The sequence below is a fragment of the Zingiber officinale genome, unplaced genomic scaffold (genome assembly GCF_018446385.1).
Source record: "Zingiber officinale cultivar Zhangliang unplaced genomic scaffold, Zo_v1.1 ctg246, whole genome shotgun sequence".
In the NCBI taxonomy this organism is placed as follows: domain Eukaryota; kingdom Viridiplantae; phylum Streptophyta; class Magnoliopsida; order Zingiberales; family Zingiberaceae; genus Zingiber; species Zingiber officinale.
In genome coordinates, this window is record NW_024589918.1 from 1,242,164 (window position 1) to 1,267,193 (window position 25,030).

Here is a 25,030-nt window from a genome sequence, read left to right on the forward strand (position 1 = left end):
AAGAAGAAAGAAAGAACTAAACCGACAAAATTGATGAAAAGAACCTCGACCTAATGCTTAGAAAAACATGAACCTTAGTATAGAAGATGGTAGACGCCGTAACCTTGGGATGGAGGTTGATAAGTCTTCGAACGCTACAAGGAAATGTCTTGATAATTTTTAATTCAATGAAGAACCAACAAGTGAGAGTCTCACTGTGCTTTAGATTGAAAAATATATCAAAGATACATGTGTGACAGTCACCCCCTTTACTTTTATATCTATAAGGTGACCAAAAAATCCTAAAAGGTCAAAAGAAAGCTCATTTAGTAAAGGCCTATTAGACTACTTAACCATTTTAAACTTATGACTTTATTACAATCCAAATAAAAGTAGAAATTGAGTCTAAATTGAGCCTACATACCCCCACTACATAGACATGAGACTTAAGTGCTAATTAAGCTCATCTAAAGCTTGAATTAGGTTGACTATGTCGAATGACTTGCTCTTGGTCAAACCTTCTTCAATGATAGCTTTAGCTTTCATATCTTCAATTAGTACATAAAATGTTTCCTTCATCTTTCTAGCCTTAGCACTTGTAATTGGACCTCCATTGATGCATAATGGATCATCATTAATATCTAGAGTGGGTTGACCATGATTCATATCGTTAGCTTGTTGCTCTCTTTCTTTGACTCCATCAAACAGTTTATCCTTCTTCTAATTTGATGTTGCTGATCTAGTTCTTGAGCAGATCCCATCTTGTGAGTTTCGCCTCCGATCGTGTAGTTCCAGGAATTTCTCTTAGAGCTCCTTTGTTGACTCGAAGGCTCCGATCCGATTGACTTCTTGTGATGGTAAAACGCTTAGCAGATGGAACTCTGCTTTGCCGTTTGCCATGAAATCGACCTACTCCTTCTTTGTCCATTAGTATTCTTCTTTACCCTTAGGTGCTACAAAACCAAATTTCATTATTAAAATCAAATCAAAATATGTTTTAAAGAATACCTCCATCCTTTTCTTCCAACTCGTGAATTCCTCCTCAAACTTTGGTAGGTAGATGCTCGGTCCGGCCATCTCGTGTGCTTCATTCGACGGTTAGTTCTCCTGAAGCTGTTGGGCTCTGATATCACTTGTTGATCCCTTTGGCGACCGACTAGAGGGGGTGAATAGCCTGCACAACAAAAACACAAAAATACTTTTCTCGACTTTATAGTTTAACAATAATACACTTACATAAATGAAATAAGAAACAAAAAAGGAAGAGGCACAACGAGATTTACTTGATTACAACCGAGGAGGTTGTTAATCCAAGAAAGTTGAACGCTCACTAAATTCTCCTTCAGGCGGAAAAGCCTCATTATAACAATTAAAGCACTAGATCAGAAAACTAAATCGAAAGAAAAATAATCACAAGTGTTCTGTCTAAGCTTCTAAGACTAAGACTGTATTTATAACCCTAATCGGGACGCCTAGAAGAATTCTAGGCGCCTGGAGGAAAATTTTTTTATCTTCGTCACAACGGAATGCGTCGCGTCACGTTCCGAATAAAAACTTGCTCCAGGCGCTAGGAAGGGTTCCGGGCACCCGAATTCAAAAGTCACCATTCGGTTGACTTTCTGTCCCGATCTTCTGCTCCGATTCCACTCGCATTGGTCCGGATCTTCCGCTCAAACTCTGCTCGCTTGGGTGATTTCGGCAATCCAGAATAGGACTCGCCCGAACCCATTTTTTTTATCTTTAAGCAATCTTCATTGCGACTTCTTATCCCTTGGAAATGTTGTGCGCCTCCTTCTCGTCCGTCAGCGTATTCTTCCGCAGCACCTCATCCTTCGGATGCACCGAGCTCGTCGACTCTCTCCCGTGTTGTCCTTCTCGCTAACTGCGTCTTTCGCTCGACTTCCTGTACTCCTATGTTCCTGCAACTTAGACACAAGAGTTAAATACTATCATTACCTAACTTTACTTAGTTGATCACATTAAAACTATCACGGAATACTTACACATTGTCGTCACTCTTCTCGGTCCTCTTGGACAGTGAATTCTTCCCCTTCTTAGAACCCTAAGAAACAACATCATTTTTTATCATACACAACACAATTGGTATATTACCAATGCTTCGCAATTGAAACAAGGAATGGAAATGCTCACCTTCTTCTTAGGAACTTCTAAACATCGTCGCCATCCTTGCCATTCAACTTTCTCTTCTTGGTTTGTGAAAGTGGAGGCAGGTCCACCATTTTTTATCAAGTAGTTATCTTCTGCATAATTGGCAGCTACATGAGGAAGAACACTAGCAGAGCTGGTGCCATCATAGCTGCCTTGGTTCCAATCAAAAAGATCACAGTGAGAACTGTGATCAAAGCAAAACATCTCCTGAGAACCGAACAATTGCGCCATGACTTGGGATTCTTCCTCTCCCACCATTGCAGCATCAAATGAGCTCCAGCTCGAGCCCAATCCCTGAAAATCCATGCTCACAATGAAAACTTTTGTGGTGAAGGAGAAGTCTGTTGGTGTTGCAACCTCATTCAGGGAGAGGCGCAGGGAGGGAGATCGCAGCCGGGAAGGGAGGTCGCGGCCAGGTTGAAGCGTAGGCCCAGGAAGCTCGCGGCCGGGCTGGGGTCACGGCCAGCCCTGCTTGTGGGCGGTCTAAGCTCACGGCCGGCCTCGCGGCCATACGGAGAGGTGGCCTCGAGGCGGCGCTTGGCCGCCGCGTGCTGGAGAGCATCGGCAGACATCACCAGCGCGTTAGAGAAAGATCAGGATCGGGATGGAGGAATCGAAGGAGAAAGATCGGGATGGGGAAATTAGGTTTACGGATTGGTTAAACGCCGTTTTTGGTAGCAATTGGAATCCGCTACCGAGTTTTTCCTCAACTTTGCCTACATTTAAACCTTTGTCGGGCTTTTAAACGCTTTTTGCGACAAAGGGACGACCTCATTTGCAATGAATTTTGAATTTATTCTTAAATTTTGGGATGAATTTAAATGAAATTTTAATTAGTCATAATATTTATGACAAATTTAAAATTCATTGTTAATTTATAACAAATTTTACAATGATAATATTTTAATAATGGATTTTACGATCAAAGTTTTTAGTTGCTAATTTTACGATAATTTTTTTTATTACTAATTTTGTTACTAATTAGAGATAATTTATTGTTGTCGCTAATATCATTGTAGAATTTTGTCGTGAAAATTTATCGTTAAATCTAGGTTAAATTAACTATGTGGTCCTCAAACTTTTTCAATCTTCTACTTTGGGCCCTCCAACTTTTTTTTAAACAAATTAGCCATTCAACTTTTTAAATTGGTCATTTGTACCCTTGTCATTTTTTTCTGAAAAGATTGACTAAAATTACTGTAAAAGATCAATGCCCCTACCGCCACTACCTCCTCTATGCACCCGACGGTCATGACAGCCTCCTTGTGGTGAATCAACAACATCCACTCCATGTAGTGGTAGCCCAACCGGATCTAGCAAAGGTGCGACAACAGAATGTAGCTGCGATGCGCCAGCAGTGGCCTCTCTAGTGAAGATCTTCCTGGAAAGCAATGTTAGTATTAACCCTAGTACCAATTATGAGATGATTATAAAAGCTCATTTTGTATCATATTTCATTATTAATAAAAGACAAAGTTGGTTATTATATTTATTTCAGATCAGTGTCGATTGAATAAGTATAATAATATCCTTGGGTAGTAGGTTCTTATCTACAGCATATCAATTAGTTAAATTGATAGTGAGATATTGTAGATATACATCGAACACTACTCTTAACTATTCCTAGTCAAGCATTAATATACAAGGACAATATTAATGCTTTGAGACTAACATGTAGGTCAACGGATAACTTAATCTCACAAGTCATGGATATGAAATATCAGGTTGACACATGAGTATATATTAGAGAATATATATTGAATGACCCGCCATAAGAATGTTTCATGGATCATTATATGAGTGTCATAAACATTCTCATGTGACTATTGGTATGAATAGTCCTTAGACCTGAAGTCACTACGGTTCCCTACATAAGGAGTTGTGTACTTTGGTATCGGCAAACGTCACTTGTAACAAGGTGGACAATAAAGTCGATCACTGGGTATGCAATGAATTATGCAGAGGGATGTGAGTGATGTAGATGAGATCTATCCCTTCCATATGATGGAAGCGATATATGTGGGCCCCTTGATTAGTAGGACACAAGAAAGCATGATCATGCTAAAATGAGTCAATATGAGATATTGAGCTTATTTGATTTAGTGTGTCTACTTAGAGATCAAGAAACACAAAGGTTGATAAGAGGATGACACGGGCTATACCTCATTGATCAATCTAGATATCAAGGATAGAGGGACCAAGTCATACAAGATAATAGCCATGACAGGTTAGGTCAGATCTCGACTTTCTCGTCACTTGGGTAGCAATGATGTCTTGCTAGATGTCACTTATTACTTATATATCTAAATGTTGATTTAGATACATTACCAACGTTACGAGAACCTATTGGGTCACACACAAAGAATAAGTAGATTTAGAGATGGGTTCATATGATGAATCATTGGATTAAGTTTAATCTAAATTGGACTTATTAAGTTAGACTCAATTGGATCTAATTATTGGATTAAATCTAATTCAAACTAGACTCAAGGAGTCAATTCAAATTAATGAAATAGTGATTCATTGAATTTGAAATTGCATGAGATTAATTGAGTAAGACTCGATTGAATTAGACTTGAGTTAGACTCAAGTGAATTAGACTTGAGTTAGACTCAAGGGAATTAGACTTGAGTTAGAGTAAGACTCGATTGAATTAGACTTGAGTTAGACTCAAGTGAATTAGACTTGAGTTAGACTCAAGGGAATTAGACTTGAGTTAGCCTTAAGTGAGGATTAATAGAGATTAATTCATTGAATTTTTTAAATTCAATAAGTTATTCAATTTCGAAATTGAATTAAAAAATGAGGAGTTTCAAGTGTGGTCTTTAATGCAGAGTGAATGCTCATTAAGACTCATTGATTAAATTAATGCTCATTAAGTGTTTTCATTGGATGAAAATACTTAAGCAATTTTTTCTCTCATTTTTGAGAAATTCTTCATTCTCCTTCCTCTTCTCTACTCCTCTTGGCCGAAATTATCTTGCTTGGTTGCTAACACAACCTTAGGTAATTTTCTACTCCATTTTGTGAGTTTGTGAGACAAACGGAGATACTTGTTCATGTGGATATCGTAAAGGCGCAAACATGTGATCGTGTTGAGATCCAAGTTGTCTGGAGTCCGTGAGCACGCATCAAAGGTATACTATCATGTTGTTGTTCAAATCTTAGTATATTTTCTTTCCCTTCGCATGGATCTCCTAGAGGAATTAGATGGTTTCCGCTGCGCATAAGCGTGTTTAACACTCTAGTTCCTTAAAGTGGTATCAAAGCCAATTGCGAAGGGATATACTAAGTAATTAGAATTTTTATATGTGATATAGAAATGCATGATAGGTTTACGATGATCTGCAAATTATGAGTTTTGGCCAAAAAATTAGTATTTTGTTGAGAACGAAACATAGTTGGTATGTGACTAGCAAGGTCTCGGCCAAAGGTGTTTTGTTCAGAATGAAACCTAGTTGCTTTTTGAGGGTAGTAGGGTCTCGGGTATGGCAGCAACTCATAAATGAGTATGCAAAATATTTTTTGCTTCGGGGGCGCTGCCCCTTGACCCTGCCCACTAACCGACTAGCAGGACTGTCGTGGCGTTGCGGCTCATAATTTGTTGTTCACATCATAGTAGATTTATGTCTTAAGTATATTGTGAATATAAATGACATGGTACATGGTTATGGCCCTTGAACCCCTATGTGATTGCGTGTGATGTTGTAATTCATAATACGGCCTGCGTGTCGTGCCTTCATCCTTTTATTCATGTTGTAATTTTAGACTACACTCGAATGTAACTCGAGTTTCTTTAGATTTTGTAATGTACAAATTAGAAAGGAGTTAGTCTACTGGACGACAGGTGAAAAGGAAGGAAGGACAACAACACATGATGACCAAGGAAGCGCTTGGAGAAGCTGCTTTGACCTAGGTTGACTTATTGCTCTTCTCATTGGCTTGAGAAGATCGTAGTTTATGGGGGCCATAATCATGCCCCCGTTTTAATTTATGCATATATGTGATGTGTGCTTTGATTGTATTCGATACATGTCTAGTTTAAATGTAATTAGGTCTTTTTAATATATGCCTACCAAAGTTTAGTACTCACTTCTAGCTCGATCAATTGTAGTCAGGTTTTGCCAAAGTAAAGTGACTCAATTTATCTTGCTAGAGTACGACAAGACAATTGTGATGTCCAACTATTAAACTTGGGTGCGACTTAACTAAGTTATCTCATTTAGATTGAGAGCTTAAAGGCATATCCCATAAGATGGAATTCAAATTGTGCTAATCTTGGGTGATTAGCCAAAGCTAACTCAAGATGAGCTATAATATGAATTTCATAAGATGGGCAAATGAACAAATAGTATTGTTCATCTAGTTATCCAAGAGTTGCATTTAATGAAATTGGTATATGATGCCTACCTACATTATACGAGTCTTAGGCGATTAGCCAAAGTTAACTCAACATGAGGTATAATATGGATCTTGTCCCACATGAATATAATTGCGATTGGATTTAGAGCTAGTAGTTTGGGTAAAACCATAATCATGACTCGCTCCTACCAAGCTTTACAATTCTGTGGGAGAATCATTTAATTAAGGCTTAATTAAATGATCGATATATGATACTAAGTTTTGCATTATGTTGTTGTAGATTATCATGTCGTCAAATACGTCGAACACACTCTCTCTCTCTCTCTGTGTGTGATCTACCCTTGATAAAGACAAGCTCAATGGAGCTAACTTCCTGGACTGGTACAGAAACTTGAGAATAGTTCTCAAGCAAGAACGGAAACTATACGTCCTAGAGCAGCCTATTCCTGAAGCACCCCCTGCTACTGCCACTAGAGCTGATAGGGATGCTTATAAAAAGCATCAAGATGATGCATTAGATGTGTCATGCCTTATGCTCGTTATCATGAACTCTGAGTTTCAGAATCAACATGAGAACATGGATGCTTATAATATAGTTGAACACCTTAGCCAACTATATTAAGGACAAGCAATGCATGAGAGATTTGAGATCTCTAAAGCGTTGTTTTAATGCAGAATGCAAGAGGGAAGTCCCGTAGGGCCATATGTACTCAAAATGATTGGGTATGTAGAAAACCTACAGTGATTGGGATTTCCACTAGGCCAAGAATTGGCCACTGATCTTATCTTGCAGTCATTGCCCGATAGCTATAGTCAATTTGTCATAAACTACAACATGAATGAAATTGACAAACCACTGCCTAAGATGTTGAGCATGTTGAGAACTATTGAACTCAACCTTAAGAAGGTAAATCCTAGTACCATTTTGATGGTGTCTAAAGGCAAAGGCAAGTGAAAGCCTAAAGGTAAGGGTAAGACCCAAGCCAAAGGCAAGGGAAAGACTCATGCACTGAAACCCAAAGGTGGAGTTGCTAAGGAAGGAACTTGCTTCCACTACGGTGAGACCGGACACTGGAAGAGGAACTGCAAGGTATACCTAGAGGAACTGAAACAGAAGAGAAGTGAGACTTCTGCCTCAGGTATATATGTTATAGAAGTCAATCTATCTATTTCTTCTTCATGGGTATTAGATACCGGATGTGTGTCTTACATTTGTACTAATGTGCAGGGGCTGAGAAATAGTAGAGCGTTTACAAAGGACAAAGTAGACCTACGAGTAGGTAATGGTGCAAGAGTTGCTGCTATCACTGTAAGAACATATTCCTTATCTTTGCCCACTAGGCTTGTTTTAGAACTAGAAGAGTGTTATTATGTGCCCACTTTGACAAAGAACATTATCTCTATTTCTTGTTTGGACAAGAAAGGTTTTCATTTGTAATAAAAGACAAATGTTGTTCCGTTTATTTTAATGATATATTCTATTGTAGTGCACCTCTTATAAATGTCCTCTATATTCTAAACTTTGAAAACTCAATCTATAACATAAATACCAAATGGTTCAAATCTAATGATTTGAACCAAACATATCTCTGGTATTGTCGCTTGGGTGACATAAATGAGAGTCGCATATCCCAACTCCATGAGGATAGACTTTTGGACTCATTTGATTTTGAATCATATGAGGCATGCAAATCTTGTCTTCAAGGCAAGATGACAAAGACTCTATTTAGTGAACACTGCGAAAGAGCTAATGATCTGTTAGGACTCATACATACTGATGTATGTAGCCCTTTCAGAATAGTAGCTAGAGGAGGCTATTATTACTTCATTACCTTCACTGATGATTTCAATAGATATGACTATGTATATTTGATGAGACATAAGTCAGAATCCTTTGAAAAGTTCAAAGAATTCAAGAATGAAGTACAAAATCAACTTGGTAAGAGTGTTAAGATGTTTTGATCAAATCGAGGTGGGAATACCTTAGCTAAGAGTTTCATGACCATTTCGTTGAGTGTGTGATCATATCTCAACTCACTACACCTGGAACAACACAATAGAATGATGTATTAGAAAGGAGAAATCGTACTTTATTAGATATGATATGATCGATGATGAGTCATACAGATCTTCCTTCTTCCTTCTAGGGACATGCTTTAGAGACGACCGCTTTCGCACTTAACCGTGTTCCATCCAAGGACGTCATAAAGACATCATATACGATATAAACAGGGAAGAGTCCCAAGATGTCTTTTATGAAGATTTGGGGTTGTGAGGCTTACATTCGATGACAAGTCTCAGATAAACCACGACCCAAATCAGACAAGTGCTATTTTATTGGATATCCCAAGGAAACAAAGGGATATTACTTCTATAATCCTACACAAAGCAAGGTGTTTGTTGCCTGAACTAGTGTCTTTCATAACCACGGTCCAACCGTAATTATAAATAATTCATCTCTTGATTCACTTTTGTATGGACTAGAAGATTTGATCTCCTTTGTGCCTTAAATAGAGAGTTTCTATTTTTAGTTTAACTAATCCATACGGGACTAAATGGGCCGCAACAAAAGGCCCCTTCTAATAAAAATCTATTGTTGCCACTTTTCTATATAGTCAGTTGGTCATTATATTCACCAAGCTAAGGCTTCCACCCCAATACAATAAATTGATTGGACATACCGCGAATGTGAAGTGCTAACTCTTCCTTACTTACTGTTTAACATAACCATTGGTCTTGAGGGTAATTTCTAATGGAGGTAAAATCTATTTTATCTCTTGCATCCTTTTAGTAACTTTGTCTAGGGGTTACAAGGAATAAAACAACCAACAAAATATTATATAGGAAATTTATCAAACCTTAATTATGCCTCTATTTAGATTATTATCGAAAGGATATCCCATAACAACTATACTAATAGATCATGTCTGAAAGTCGAAGAGACGGATGTTGGGGACGTGGCGCTCTTGCTGACCTCCGATGGACTCTGCTCCCATCTGCAATACAAGTAGCGTCAGTGTCGAACCAGGGAAGGGGTCCCCGACAATGGCAAGAAGAAGCAAAGATAACTGTAGCGCAACAGTAGAAATCGCGAGAAAAGCATACCTCCGCTGATGCTTGGACCCCCTTTATATAGAGCCCCAGGAGCATGTGTGCACGCTTCTTAAGGCGAGCACGCATCTCAAAGCTTTCCCTGAAAAGATGTGTCAGTAAAGTATCCCTGACATAGTACCTTAACGGGTCGAGCATATATCTAAAGTGACAGTGGAAGCTTCCGCCGCACGATCTTCTATCTGACCATGCCACCTGTCAGCGACACTAGCTCCCAAAAGGATATAGAAGGATATCCCGCTGTGTTTGTGGCTTGATTGAGTGGAATGACCGCTCGGCCGGAATTCTGTTATCCTTACGGGGGCTGCTATCATGCCGAACGGGATAGATGCTTGGCTGAAAGTCCACTGTCACACCGAGCCGGAGGGCCATGATGTGTGTAGATCTTATGATCATTTATACATGTTTTGATGCACAATCATTTACTTTATTCACGTATATTCTATGCATGTTCACCTCTCTTAGCATATATTCTGTATAAATACCTTTTTGTTCAGAGATATGCTCTTTGTATGTTTTCTTATTGACAGGACACGATTTGGAGCAAAAATGAGCTTAAGTGGAGTCTAGAGCTTCCAAGGTGTCCGGGTCGTGTGGGATTTCTAGCACTGCGGACCAAAAGTTAAATGACCATAACTTTCTGTTTAGTTGAAGTTATGAGTCATTCCAGATATCAAAATGTAGATAACTTCAAGATCTACAACTCTTATGAAGACTTCAACCAGAGAAAACCAAGTCTTGAAGGTCTAAAGTTCGTTTCTATGAGACACGGCCTTGGCACACGGCCGTGTCAAATTCTGCACTGCACATTAAGAGTAAAACAGGCATAACTTTGTGGTCCATTGGGGTCTTGGGCTGTTCTTTATACCGAATTGTACCTAACTTCAAGACCTACAATTTCGATGAAGACACCAACTCAATAATACCACGTTAAGATGTGATAAAATGGTCTACAAGTTCATATTCCCTTGATGCACGACCGTGACAATTCGCACGACCGTGCGATGTATCCAGAGCAGAAGGAAGACACGGCCGTGCAGATTTGCACGGCCGTGCCACTTAACCAGAAGAGAGGAAGAGCATGGTCGTACAGATTCGCATGACCGTGCCACTTAACCAGAGCAAAAGATAGGCATGGTCGTGTCAACTCGCACGGTCATGCCACTTGACCAGTGCAGAAGATAGGCATGGTTGTGCCAACTCGCACGACCGTGCCACCTAACCAGTGCAAAAGATAGGCATGGTCGTGCGAATCTCACACGGTCATTACACGGGCCGTGCAGCACCCGTACCTTACCCTATAAAAGGGTCAAGAACCCTATTCATTGGGGGATCTTTGGTTCGGGACTTCGGCCCTCTCATCGGGAAATTGTTCTCCCCTTCGGGGGAAACCATAGAGCTTCATCCACCGCCATCCCTTGATGTTCTATCCATCTCCAGAGTAAGGAGCCATCTCCAAGACATCGGAAACCCCGACAAGCATCTCTTCTTGCCCTTCTTCTCACATCAAGGGTTATAAATATGCTTTACTTCATGTTTTGGGGTTATTCTTCCCTCGCAATGGAGTAGATCTCCTCTTCTGGGATTAGGGAGTATTTGTAATGTGATGGAGATGCTATGTAGATTCGCCACATCTCTATTTAATGACATGTTATTGCCTTGTTCGTGCATTGTGTGTGTGACATATTTATATTTCTTTGCATGCTTTGTTGATTGATGTGGAGGATTATTAATCACGCAAAGGGGATGCCCTAGAGTGTATTGACCAAAGTACCCTAGTGACAGGGGTAACCCTTTCCGGATGCCTAGGATGTTCCCTTAAAAGGAGAAACAATCCCTTAGGATTTGCCGCTCTCGTAGAGAGAGTGCTCTAGATCATACACCCGAGGGGCCCTATTGACAAGGGTAACCCGTTCACGGACGTCTAGGACATTCTCTTGAAAGGAGAGACAATTCCTCTATAAGGAAGTAGGAAATCGTACCAAATCTCTACCTTTATCCTTATTGTTATTTACTAGGCATGTACCCCTGTGATCTACCGAGGCGCCCTCGTGATAGGGGTTAACCGTTACAAGATTTCACATAAATCATCTCTATTCGATACTTAGGGGTATTGACCAATTCAACTTCCTGCAAGAGCATGGACATAGAGGGTAGAAACTAAGCAATCTATGTAATATCTCCTAACATTATAATAAATCGAAATCCTAGAATTCATCTCCCGAAGCTCATTCCCTCCAAGATTTATTCTCTCTCTTCCCTTTTCTCTGTCCTTTACTTTTATGTTCTTCTAGATAATTCATCGTGCGAAGTTAACTAATGCTTAATCAACAGTCCCTGTGGATACGATAATCTTATATATTACTGACGACGAATCCGTACACTTGCGGAATCATAACAAGTTTTTGGCGCCGTTGTCAGGAACTATTCGTATTAACATTAGTTGATTAGTATATGAGTTACTCTAGACGTTTTTCTTTTTCCTTTTGTTTTTTCTTCCTTGTTTTCTTTATGCACTTTCATTCTTGCAATTTAAATTTTTCATTGTCTTTCTTGTTTTTTATATAGCATTTTATTTTTTGTCTTTAATTCTTTATTTCTGCTTTTTCTCATAATTTTTTTTTAGATATCAATGAACACTAACATGTCAAGCAGGCCCTTAAGAGATTTCTCTGTGCCCATTTCTGCAAGATTTATGTCTCTCATTGTGCAGCCTCATATTGAAGCAGAAAATTTTCAACTAGACCCAGAGTTAATTTTCATGATACAAGGTCATAAATTTGGAGGAGAAGTATTAGAAAGTCCTTATCTGCACCTTAAGACATTTCTAGAGCTTTGTGATATGGTGAACTGTGAAGGAGTGTCAGCAGATACAGTTCGTTTGATAGCATTTCCTTTCAGTATCAAGGATAAAGCAAGGACTTGTTATATTCCCTCCATCCTCAAAGCATCACAAGTTGGAAACAATTAGAGAAGAAATTTTTAGATTATTTTTTTTTCCTCCAAGTAGAATAATTTATATGAGGAATTGCATCACAAATTTTGCTCAGGCATATGGAGAATCATTATTTGAAGCATGGAACGGATCCAAGAGTCTACAAAGATAGTGCCCTCATCATGATTTGGAAAAATGGCTGACCCTGCACATATTCTATAGGGGAATTTCTTTCACAGATAAATGTTTGTTAGATTCATCAACTAGAGGTTCTTTCATGGACAAGAGTGTAGATGAAGCATACATGTTGATTGATCAAGTAGCATTGAACCTCTATGAATGGTCAAGCAAAAGTTGGATGGAATTTCCCTAAAAAATTCAAGAAGTACAAGCCATATATACAAGAGATCCTGTCAAACAAAATACCATTCAACCATCCAAGAGTTTTGAAATCCACAAGTCACAGAATGAGGAGTTGAAACATTTGGGGGAAAAAGTTAATAGCATAGTTTCAAAATGGTTCAAAGAAGACCTTCCTCCTACACAGACAAGATCTAGTGTAAATGATAATGATATTAAGTTGAGAAGTGACAAGAATCATGAAGAACTTCTGAAAAGGACTTATACAGAATTAAGGAGAAGAATAGTAGAAGATCTCAAGAACTCAGTTCCATTACTCCAAGAAGTTCACAAAGGACACAAGTACCTTTTCCTCAACGATTAATCACACCAACACTAGATAAGCAAGTTGGACCTCCTCTGCAAGCTCAAAGGGAATATGGGGAAAAGGAAGTACCTTTCCTAAGACCTTCACTAAGGGTTCATTTTCCACAAAGACTAGTGAGGGTCAATGAAAACGAAGACTTTGGCAAATTCTGTGACACAAATATGGTTGAGTATAGATTTTTGGATGTATATGAAGATGAGGACTCTTCAGATGAGGATTATGATGATAATGCAGTGGATAACAAGTTTTCATATCTACCTTTTGGGTTTACAGGGTGTTATGATGAAATTGAATTTTCAGATGATGAATGTGATATGGTAGATCAACTTAAAACTGCAAATAAAGTTAGTGATCCTCTTATAAATGATTCTCCCACTGAGGATATTGGTGTTGATTTATTTTTTGATGCTTGTGTTGATAATGATGTTATGAAAGGAAGTGTAGGGAGTTGTGTTGTGGAAGCAGCATCTCAATAATCACCTCCTTTACCCACACAACCTGCTGAGATTATGAGAGTTGCAAGGATTGAACATGTAGTGGGCCAATGCGTAGGGACTTGTGCAATAGAGGCAGAGTCCCAAGAATCACCACATTTACTTGCACCACCACCTGAGCCAGATCTAGAGCCATCATTTAATTCAGAAGATGTCACATCCATATGTTTAGAACTTTCAGGTATCTCTCAGCAAAGCAAGGTTAGTATTTCTAGTGTTCTTTTGGAAAATCTTATAGAGGTACCTAATATTGATTTTGTTGGATGTGATTCAATTTTTTATACATATTCTGTTCATCTTAATAAGGCTCTAGTTCTATCAATATAGCATGCTTGGGAGAGGTATGTTTTTCTTTTGGGTGTGCAGATTTTCAAGAGGCCAATAATTGGAAGCTTAAACTGAACCGTCTTCGACCACCTGATAGAACTTCAAAGAAGACAAAGATGGAGAGAGTTATGCTTTACTCTGTAGCTCCTTTGATGAAAGTTCTCTCCATAATAAGAGTCCTTGGTAGGAGGGTGTTGAAATATCTTACCCCTCCAAGAGCAAGATTTCGATGAATTTAATGAGGTGGTTGAGCTAATGACCTTAAACAAGCGCTTCTTGGGAGGCAACCCAAGTTCATTTTCTTTGTTTTCATTTATTGGTTTAGTTCTTTCTAGTTTCACTTCTTTCTTTATAATAAGCATGTATCCTCTACTTCATTTTTATTGTCAATTTTCTTTTATAGGAATCAAAGATTAGGAGGAGGGCAATTACATGATGGAGAAGTTAATGACATGGGCATTTGGCACACATCATTTGGTAACTTCTCTTACTTTTAATCTCCTCCATATTGTTTTTAGTTTTCATTGGGACAATGAAAAGTTTATGTCTGGGGGGATGCATTAGATGCATTTGGTTTATGGTTCAGTTTAGTTTTTTTCTTATTTCTTTTGTTCTTTTGCATAATAAAATTTTCCTAGTTGCATCATTCATCACATCATGATTGTTTGTTTCTTAATGCAAAATACTAGCATGTTTCATCTAGATATTTATGTTGTGTGATTTGGTATGCTAGTATGTCTATTGATCTATGTTTTCCTATCCATAGTAGCATGAAGTGAGCATTATTATTACTAGAAGAATTTGAATGCTGGCCTAGTTTTAGGATCTCTTCACATTATGTTTGACTTTGATGTTAAATATTTTTGAAAATAGTCATGATTCATAGAACCGGACTAGTACTCTTGCTTCTAGGGTGACCTCTCAACTACATTTTGGTTACTGGATAAACTCAGATCATGTAAGCTCATTTGGAAAAATCAATCCCAAGAAAAAAAAATAAAAAATGAAAGTTTGTTCAAGTTTGATACTTTGCGAACATAATAAAAAAAGGAAAAAAAATAAGGGATTAAAAAATAGTTATCATGAGTGGAAACTAGCAATTCACCCATTTGAGACTGAGTTAAGTTACTGGGAAAATGAATGCTATGTTTCTCTTGATACTGAGTATTCCTTTGAGACCTTGTGTAGACGATGCATAGCATTTTTGAGTGGAACGAACCTTGCGTGTGGCAGGTAAGTGCCTATCGCTGAAAGAATGAGGAACACGGTTAAATGAAAAATTGACTAGGCTTAGAGATTGATACTTGAAAAAGTTAGGTCACTTATTACACTGAGCACGGAGAACTTCTACTTAGGCCACACTCAAATAATTTTTGTATCATGCTCATCAATGAAACTATATGATAGGGTTATATTGATTCATTAGGGATTATTACATGCCATCTATGCACATAAATCTAGACTACTGGTTTTGCTTGAGGACAAGCAAAGGTTCAAGTCTGAGGTGTGATGTGCGTAGATCTTATGATCATTTATACATGTTTTGATGCACAATCATTTACTTTATTCATGTATATTCTATGCATGTTCATCTCTCTTAGCATATATTCTGCATAAATACGCTTTTATTCGGAGATCTGCTCTTTGTATGTTTTCTTGTTGATAGGACACGATTTGGAGCAAAAATGAGCTTAAGTGAAGTCTAGAGCTTCCAAGGTGTCCGGGCCGTGTGAGATTTCCAGCACTACATATCAAAAGTTAAATTACTATAACTTTCTTCTCAATTGGAGTTATGAGTCATTCCAGATCTCAAAATGTAGATAACCTAAAGATCCACAACTCTTATGAAGACTTCAACCAGAGAAAACCAAGTCTTGAAGGTCTAAAGTTCATTTCTATGAGACATGGCCTTGGCACACGGCCGTGTCAAATCCTGCACTGCACACGAAGAGAAAGATAGGCATAACGTTGTGGTGCGTTAGAGTTTTGGGCTATTCTTTATACTAAATTGTAGCTAACGTCAAGACCTACAACTTTGATGAAGACCCCAACTCAAGAATACCACGTTAAGATGTGATAAAATGGTCTACAAGTTCACACTCCCTTGATTCACGGCCATGACAATTCGCACGGCCGTGAGGTGTATCCAAAGCAGAAGGAAGACACGGCCATGCGGATTCGCACGACCATGCCACTTAACCAGAAGAGAGGAAGAGCATGGCCGTGCAGATTCGCATGACCGTGCCACTTAACCAATGCAAAAGATAAGCATGGCCGTGTCAACTCGCACGACCGTGCCACTTAACCAGTGCAGAAGATAGGCATGGTCATGCCAACTCACACGGCTGTGCCACCTAACCAGTGCAGAAGATAGGCATGGCCATGCGGATCTCACACGGCCGTGACACGGGCCGTGCAGCGCCCGTACCTTACCCTATAAAAGGGTCAAGAACCCTATTCATTGGGGGATCTTTGATTCGGGACTTTGACCCTCTCATTGGGAAATGGTTCTCCCCTTCAGGGGAAACCCTAGATCTTCATCCACCACCGTCCCTTGACGTTCCGTCCATCTCCAGAGCAAGGAGGCATCTCCAAGACATCGGAAACCCCGGCAAGCATCTCTTCTTCCCCTTCTTCTCACATCAAGGGTTGTAAGTATGCTTTACTTCATGTTTTGGGGTTGTTCTTCCCTTGCAATGGAATAGATCTCCTCTTCTGGGATTAGGGAGTATTTGTAATGTGATGGAGATGCTATGTAGATTCGCCACATTTCTATTTAATGACATGTTATTGCCTTGTTCGTGCATTGTGTACGTGACGTATTTATATTTCTTTGCATGCTTTGTTGATTGATGTGGAGGATTGTTAATCACGCAAAGGGGATGCCCTAGAGCATATTGACCAAGGTACCCTAGTGACAGGGGTAACCCTTTCTGGACGTCTAGGACGTTCCCTTAAAAGGATAAACAATCCCTTAGGATTTGCCGCTCTCGTAGAGAGAGTGCTCTAGATCGTACACCCGAGGGGCTCTAGTGACAAGGGTAACCCGTTCACGGATGTCTAGGACATTCTCTTGAAAGGAGAGACAATTCCTCTATAAGGAAGTAGGAAATCATACCAAGTCTCTACCTTTTTCCTTATTGTTATTTACTAGACATGTACCCCTGTGATCTACCGAGGAGCCCTCGTGACAGGGGTTAATCGTTATAAGATTTCACAGGAATCATCTCTATTCGATACTTAGGGGTATTAACCAATTCAACTTCCTGCAAGAGCATGAACATAGAGGGTAGAAACTAAGCAATTTATGTAATATCTCCTAGCATTATAATGAAACCGAAATCCTAGAATTCATCTCCCGAAGCTCATTCTCTCCAAGATCTATTTTCTCTCTTCCCTCTTTTCTTTCCTTTACTTTTATGTTCGTCTATATAATTCATCGTGCGAAGTTAACTAGTGCTTAATCAACAGTCCCTGTGGATACGATAATCTTATATTACTGACGACGAATCTGTACACTTGCGGAATAATAACAGGTCGCTCGGTTGAAAGTCCATTATCCCAGTGTTGCCTGCTGTTGGGCCGAGCGGGATATCCGCTAGGCCTGAAGCCCACTGTCCATATGCTCGGCGAGTAACTCACTGCCTGCGGGCCTAGCTGGTGTCGAGTCTGTTGTTAGGCTAAGCGAGGAGCCGCTCGGCTTGGCTTCTACGCGTCTCTTGAGCATCAGTTTGATTACTCACTATGCTCAAGATGATGGGTCGGTGCTCAACCCCCGATCGGCACATAACTTGCTCGACCGGCCAACAACCTCCACCCATCGACCATCTTGACTTTGACCTCCACCATGGCAATAGGGTGGGGCCCCGCTTAATTACCGCATCATAAGCCTTCCCTTCAAGTCTAGTCGAAGGAGACTGTAGTCCGACTGACTGGACCATTAGGTGAGCAGATTCCCTCCCGATCGGCCTTCATCGTAGTATGGACTCCAAACGGGATGTGGCGCTTCTCGCTGATCGGCCTGCTGAAGCTTGTCGTTTGGGCATAAGTGTGCTTCCTCGATCTGACCGGATGGACGAAGGTTTGCACTTGTAGAATTTTCCTTGGGTTGTCTAGGGCGGGCTAGTCTGGCTGACGTCATCCAGATCTCTTGGAAATCATGTAAATCGCTACGTGTTAAGGTTGAACGTGCTTCCATGCTATCATTAAATGCTCTTGGAATTTTCCATGGGAATGTGCCACATGTCGCGCCCGTCGAAACTGCATGCTTGACGTGACAGCCATTAATTGCGACGTTTGACAGTTTAAATTCAACGGTCGGATCTTGACCTAGGTTTCAGCGACCTAGATCTGACGGCTCCGGTCGGCCGAGCCCGGGGTATATGAACCCGCTGCATCACCGCCTTCTCTGCGCTTTCGTCGCTCTATGTTTCCAGCAACCCTTCTGTGCTTCTGCGTGATTTGCTCCGGCGGTTCCTCGCATTTATTTCCCGTCGATCTTTTTCCAGTAAGCTCACTTTCCCATCACTTTTGCTTTCGAGCTTTCTGCTTCCTCTATTCCAGTGACCTTCTGGTGGCCACCTTTCTTCCTTCTAGTCCCTTTTTCTACCTATTTTTGCAATGGCCAGCTCCTCACAACCATCGGCCTCCATCCCTGGGCTATGGTACACACCATGGAGTCCAGGTTCGATGAGGACGACACTGAGGGCCTTAGGAACGCTTTCCAAATTCAGCACGACCATGAAATTATTCTGCCTTCCTCGTCCGATTGGCCAAATACCCCGCCGACCAGATGCATCTGTCTGTTCAGAGACCATTTCATCGACGGTCTACGGTTCCCCATTCATCCCTTCCTTCTCGTCGTCTGTAAATACTTCCGCATTTCCCTTCCCCAATATGTGCTGAAATCTTTTCGTTTGTTGTGCCGCATCGTTGTCTTGTTCCGGCTGCACAACATCTCTCTCATCCCTCGGGTCTTTCATTATTTTTACTACCTGAAGCAATCTGAATCGGGGACCTTCCTATTCTAGTCCCGGGTCAACTTTGTATTTTTTGATAAAATACCAACTTCCAATAAACATTGAAAAGAGTATTTCTTCTTCCTGCTTCTTCCCGAGCGGCCAGATTTTTCAACCCATTGGCAGCTCAAAGTGGTGCCTCAGCCCCAACTGAAGGCATATAGGAGCCTATCGGACTACTTGAATGTTATGGCGATGTTGGTCGATCAGAAGTACGATATCCACAAGTTGCTGTTTGAGGGTGTCCTCTACATCTTCGGCCTCAGTCTGATCCGCACCCGGCTGCCGACCAGCCGAGATAAGAAACCTCTTTACCTCTTCCTTTGATGTTAACTGATTTTTCTTTTTCTCTTGTAGCTAAAGTCATGATGCAAGCACGTATGATCGGTAAGGTGAAACTTAAGGACACCATGATCGAGGTGGTGGCTACTGAAGAGCTGGCGAGCCGGGGCCGACAACAGTTTGACTCCCATGAAGATCCACTCGGCCTGAGTGAGGAGACGCCCGTGGTGGTGGCCGAAGGCGAGTCTAGCCATGCGCCGAGCGGAGGAGCCTCCCAGGTCTCACAGCCTTCGACCGAGCAACACCCCATCATTCATGTCGAGGAACCATCAGGCTCAGGCTCCTCTGACGTGCCCCTGAATCGACGCAAGAGGCGCTGAGCCGCACCCTCATTATGCTCTGCCACCTCGGGGGCGCAGTCAGCCGAGCAGGTCGAAACTTCGACCCCAACTCTGGCTCAACCAATGGCAGCCTCCGCATCTTCTGATCGGACGTCATCCCTTGTCGAGTTGCCGCAAGGGACTCTAGCCGCTCGACCGGTGGCTTTCATGCCATTGAATTTGAAGCCTTCGAAGGTGAGGAAGTCCGACATCCACGTTCCGGTTGTTTGGCCGGGCGACTTCAACACAGTCTCCCCCAAGCGGCCAGCACCATATCACGACGATCCTCCACTTGCCTACCAAGGAATACAGCAAGCCAAGCGTTGGATCTCAAGGCCCCGAGCACCAAATTGTCATTCAGGGGTCTCTCGCCAAAATCTGGGAGGGCGCCTGAGCCCGTGCGGCGATGATGCGTCCGGGTGCCCTTGCGAACAGTCACACCCAAATATCCACTGGAGTAAGTATTTTAATGTAAATTCAGATTTTACCTCCTATCAGCACTTACGAACTCCTTTTTGTTTGTTTGTAGTACTGGGTGGAGAGCTTGGTCATGTGCCACAGGCTCACGTACCTGGAGGAGGAGGTAAAACAACTGAAGGCGTCGAGCGGTCAATCCTCCGCTGCTCAAGAGAAGATCGACGCCGAGGTGGCCAAGCTTCGAGCTGCTCTGGAGAGAACGAGAAACTACTTGAGGCCTAGCGAGCAAAGAGCGTCGGTCAAGCCACCATGCTGGAGTGACTTAACAAACAAGTTGCCACTTTTGACAACAAGATCGAGTTGGCAAACATGAGGAAGAACCAGGCCATCGCCGACTTAGACGAGAAGAATAAGGCGACCCGGACCCTCGTCCAGAAGCTGAAGGTGCTGGGATGTATACTATAAGCCTATCTTTTGTATGAACATCTGTTTTGAAATATTTTGAAATGAGAATCACTTTGGTCAAATGTTTGCATTTTACATTTATATATATGTCAATGCAGTTGTCCATTTAATTTATATTGTAGATAATATGGTGTGTGGTGCCACACAGAAGATCATGTTATCAGTTTCTTATAAATTATAAATAGTAGCTCACAACCAAGATGGATTGGGACAAACCATTGAAACAGTTGTAGTGTAATTTGGTATTAGTCTGTCTTGATTATAAAATTACATTAGTACACTATGTGTGTATTGAGCAGGACTGTTTGAGGTTGTTTGATTTATATTGACTACATAAAAGAACAGAACCTCTGTTATTATGGATGTGCATCCTCTTAATCCCTATATAATAACAAGCACGTATACTTAGTATTTATTTCTTTAACTTATCAATGAGTGAGATTTATTCGTTAAATTAATAGGTCCGATAAGTTGGGAGATAGTATTATTTATATGGTGTGTTGTTGATTATAGAAGGAATCTGTGTCCTAATTATTTAGACTGATGATGCCCCCTTGAGGAGCTTATAAGGATTATCATGTAAACCCTGCAGGTGGACTTAGTCCAGTATGATAATAAAGTTGAGTGGTACTACTCTTGGAATAAGATGTTAATTAATTGAGTTGTCAATAACTCATTTAATTAACGGACATATGATATCTTAAACACAGAGAGATTAACACACTCATGATAAGAAGGAGCCCATATTGTAATATGGGATTGGTGCGGTAGTTCAATAATAATCCTTTAGTGGTATGGGTTATTATTGATGGACTTGAGTTGGGTGTTCGGACCGAACACAGGAAGCCCAAGCCCATTAGGAGGCCTAAACCAATTCCTCCTCTAGGTCCCTGTTGTAGCCTCTATATAAAGCCTCACATCCACCCATCCACAACTTGGTTTTTGGTTTGGTTTTTTCTTACCTTCCTAGGGCTGGCAGCAAGGCTATAAAAGGAGTAGGTGGTGGCCTCAAAAATCTAATTTTCCCATAATTCTCTTCTCTCCTCCTAGGGTCGGCGGCACACATCCTCCTCCTTGTGGCAGGCACCCCTCACCTCCTCCCTCCTTATGGTCGGCGCCCCTCCCCTCCTCCTTACTTAGGGTCGACGCCCCTCCTCTTTGCCAAGGGCTGACACCCCCTCTTCCCTGCTAGGGTCGATGCCCCTCCTTGCTAGGGCCGACACCCCTCCTTGCTAGGATCTCTTGGTGGGCGGCGGATTGGAGAAGAGGAGAAGGAAGAAGATTAGTAGGCGGCTCATCCTAGAGATTCCTTGGTGGCTGGCGGTTTGGATCCGAAGGGAAGAAGGGTGGTTTTGTTTTGGTAGATCGTTACCCACACGACATCCAAGAAGAGGAGAGGAATACAACAGAAGATCAAGAGGTCTTTTGCTACAAAGGAAATGTACAACTAGTTTTTTGATTCCGCTGCGTAATTAGTTTAGTTTTCTTTGTATCAATTTTGAATATCAACACAAGAGGCCAGCGATCTTGTACTTCTATCAAGGTGTGCTTTGATCCATCAAGAACTTACTTGATTGATCAAAGACATGTCTGATCGAACATGCGGGTTACTAGGAAAAGTTATGTACTTGTACAATTTTTGTACAGGGAAATTTAAAAAGAACGGAATTCCAGCACCTTCAGAAGGAAGATGAAGACTTCCTGGTCGCCGAACGGCATAGCCGCTCGGTCAAAGAGACGTCCCTCCTGGCCAAATTGCCACCGCTAAGGATGAGCTGGAGGGCTCCCGAGCGGCGTTGAGAATTTATCAAGATGCCGAGGGGAGTAGGTTCGAGGCCATGAAGCAAGCTTACATCCGCTCGGACGCATTCTGCAATAAAGTCACCGACCGAGCCCTCCAACTATTTGACTTGGCGATCGATGAGACGATCAGCTAGCTCCATGAAGGGGCCATTTACCAGCCGCTCTGACCAGCAACGTCAGCAGCCGAGACAAACTCACCGCCTCTCTGCCAGACGACATCTTAAACTATCTTGAGTGAGGCTGAGAGTCCCTGTAGTTCTGATGTTTTGTAAAAAATTTTGAAGTTGCAATGTATGCTCATCCATTCGGATGAGCTTTACCTCCGTGCATATTTTTCGACTTCTGATTGTTTTCCAGACCCCTTAGTTTTGTTCATAATTTTTCTATCAGTCGATCGACCCCTCTGTTATTTAGAGTTGTGATTCTATGATCTCCTGCTCGACCCTAGGAGTATTTGAGAGAATAGTGCTGAGCGACTGCTACATTCTAAAGACTTTGAGATTTTGAGAAGCCCGAGTTGACGGTCGGTTGTGCATCAATGCTCGCCTGCTCACTGAGCTTTCGTAGGCTACTTAACCCCGAACAGGGAGACGAGGAATCTCGCATGCTGGTTCGGGACTAGGGGAGATAGGAGATTCGATATGCTGATTTGTGACTAGTACATCTCGACTTGATAAAGACCTGGATTTTAGGTCGCCGCTCGACCATTACTGAGGCATATGCGAAGACTCGAGTTTAAGGTCGCCGCTCGACCGTCGGTGGAGACAAGTGTTTAAGGTCACCACTCAACCGTCGATGGAGACAAGGGTTTAATGTCACTGCTCGATGATTTGATGTAGTCATCAACCATTGTGAACACACGTTTAAGGTCACCACTCGATCGTTGATGGAGACAAGGGTTTAAGGTCGCCACTCGACTGCTGGTGGAGATGAGAGTTTAACGTCGCCACTCGACGATCGGTGGAGACGAGGTTTTAACGTTGCCGCTCGACGATTTGATATAGACTCGCATTTAACGTCGTCGTTCGATGGTTTGATGTAGACTCACATTTAACGTCGCCGCTTAACGATCGGTGGAGACGAGGGTTTAACGTCATCGCTGGATGATTTGATGTAGACTCGCGCACTCGGGTTTAAGGTCACCGCTCGACCGTTGAGGAAGATGCACTTGGAGGCTTTCGCTTTTTTATTCAAACTTAGCCCTGCGTTTGGCAATCACACGATAGATACAAAGTATAGGATTCACTTACGCACCTCTCATCCAATCCTATAGGGTTGAAGATGGTTCGCACTCCATGACCTTTGCCTCCCGTCTTTATCCTCTAGATAGTACGTGCCCGATCAGAGCTTCTGCACAACCTTGAACAGTCCTGCTCATGGTGTCTCGAGCTTGGCAATGTCGCCAACCGGTTTCACTTCCTTCCAAACGAGGTCACCGACCTGGAAGGACCTCGGGATCACTCGCCTATTGTAGTTCTGCTTCATTCACTGCCGGTATGTCGTTGGTCAAATGGCGGCTTTGGCTCTTGCTTCGTCCACCAGGTTGAGTTTCATCAGCCTCCGTTTAGCATTCCCTTCGTCGTAGTGCTGCACCCGGTAGAATTCGACTCCGACATCCATGGGGACAACTGTTTCGCTGTCGTACACCAACTAGAATGGGGTAACGTCGGTCGCCTCTTTCGGAGTCATGCGGAGAGCCCATAGCACACTAGGGAGCTCGTCTACCCAGCTGCCTCCCATGTGGTCGAGCCGAGCTCGTAAGACTCTGAAGATCTCCTGATTGGTGACTTCGGCCTGCCCGTCGCCCTGAGGGTAGGCTACAGAGGTGAAGGATTGTTGGATGTCATATCCTTCACATCACTCTCTGAGCTTCCGATCGGCGAACTGTCTCCCGTTATCGGATACGAGTCGGTGTGGGATACCGACCCGACAAATGATGTTTTGCCACACGAACTTGATGACCATCTGCTCAGTGATTTTTATCAGTGGCTTGGTTTCTACCCACTTTGAGAAGTAGTCCACCACCACGAGTAGAAACTTCTGTAGACCGGTCGCCATGGGGAAAGGCCCGACAATGTCCATGCCCCATTGGTCGAATGGGCATGATACCGTGGACACCTTCATTTCCTCGGTCGGCAGGTGCGATAAGCTGTGATACTTCTGGCAGGATAAGCAAGTTGTTACCGTCCGAGCGGCATCCTCCTCGAGGGTCGGTCATAAATATCCAGTTAGAAGTATTTTTGGGGCTAACGTGCGACCGCCCGGATGACCTCCGCAAGAGCCTTGGTGTACCTCCTTCAGGATGTACTCTACTTCTTCTGGTCCGATGCACTTGAGGAGGGGTCGGGAGAAGGCCCTCTTGTAGAGCTAGTCGCCGATCAACGTGAACTGTCTGACTCTCTTCTTTAGAAAGCGAGCTTCCTCCGAATCGGCCGGTGCAGCTTCCGCATGCAGGAACTCTGTTAGGGTCGCCCTCCAGTCATTCGGGAAGGTGATTCCCTCCATACGGTCGATGTGGGCCACCAGTGATACTTACTTAATCGGCTGACTTATGACGATCG

General features: G+C 42.0%; 1 protein-coding gene and 1 non-coding gene across 3 annotated transcripts; both read right to left on the reverse strand.

The window, feature by feature from the left end:
• Positions 1–558: 558 nt before the first annotated feature.
• Positions 559–2,834, reverse strand: LOC122037236. 2 transcript variants are annotated; one of them, XM_042596675.1, is made up of 4 exons: positions 2,506–2,834; positions 2,131–2,442; positions 1,983–2,041; positions 559–1,898 (listed from the first exon to the last, which is right to left on the reverse strand). In XM_042596675.1, the coding sequence occupies exons 2-4, from the start codon at positions 2,404–2,406 to the stop codon at positions 1,805–1,807; spliced, it is 429 nt and encodes a 142-aa protein (XP_042452609.1). In that variant the 5' UTR covers positions 2,407–2,442; positions 2,506–2,834; the 3' UTR covers positions 559–1,804. The 2 variants fall into 2 exon arrangements, with proteins under 2 accessions (XP_042452609.1, XP_042452608.1); XM_042596674.1 differs by having other exon boundaries at positions 2,131–2,834.
• A 9,805-nt stretch (positions 2,835–12,639) lies between these two features.
• LOC122037240 lies at positions 12,640–12,745 on the reverse strand. The gene has a single exon (XR_006127589.1). It is a non-coding gene; the product is annotated as a small nucleolar RNA R71 (small nucleolar RNA).
• Between the last annotated feature and the right edge of the window lie 12,285 nt (positions 12,746–25,030).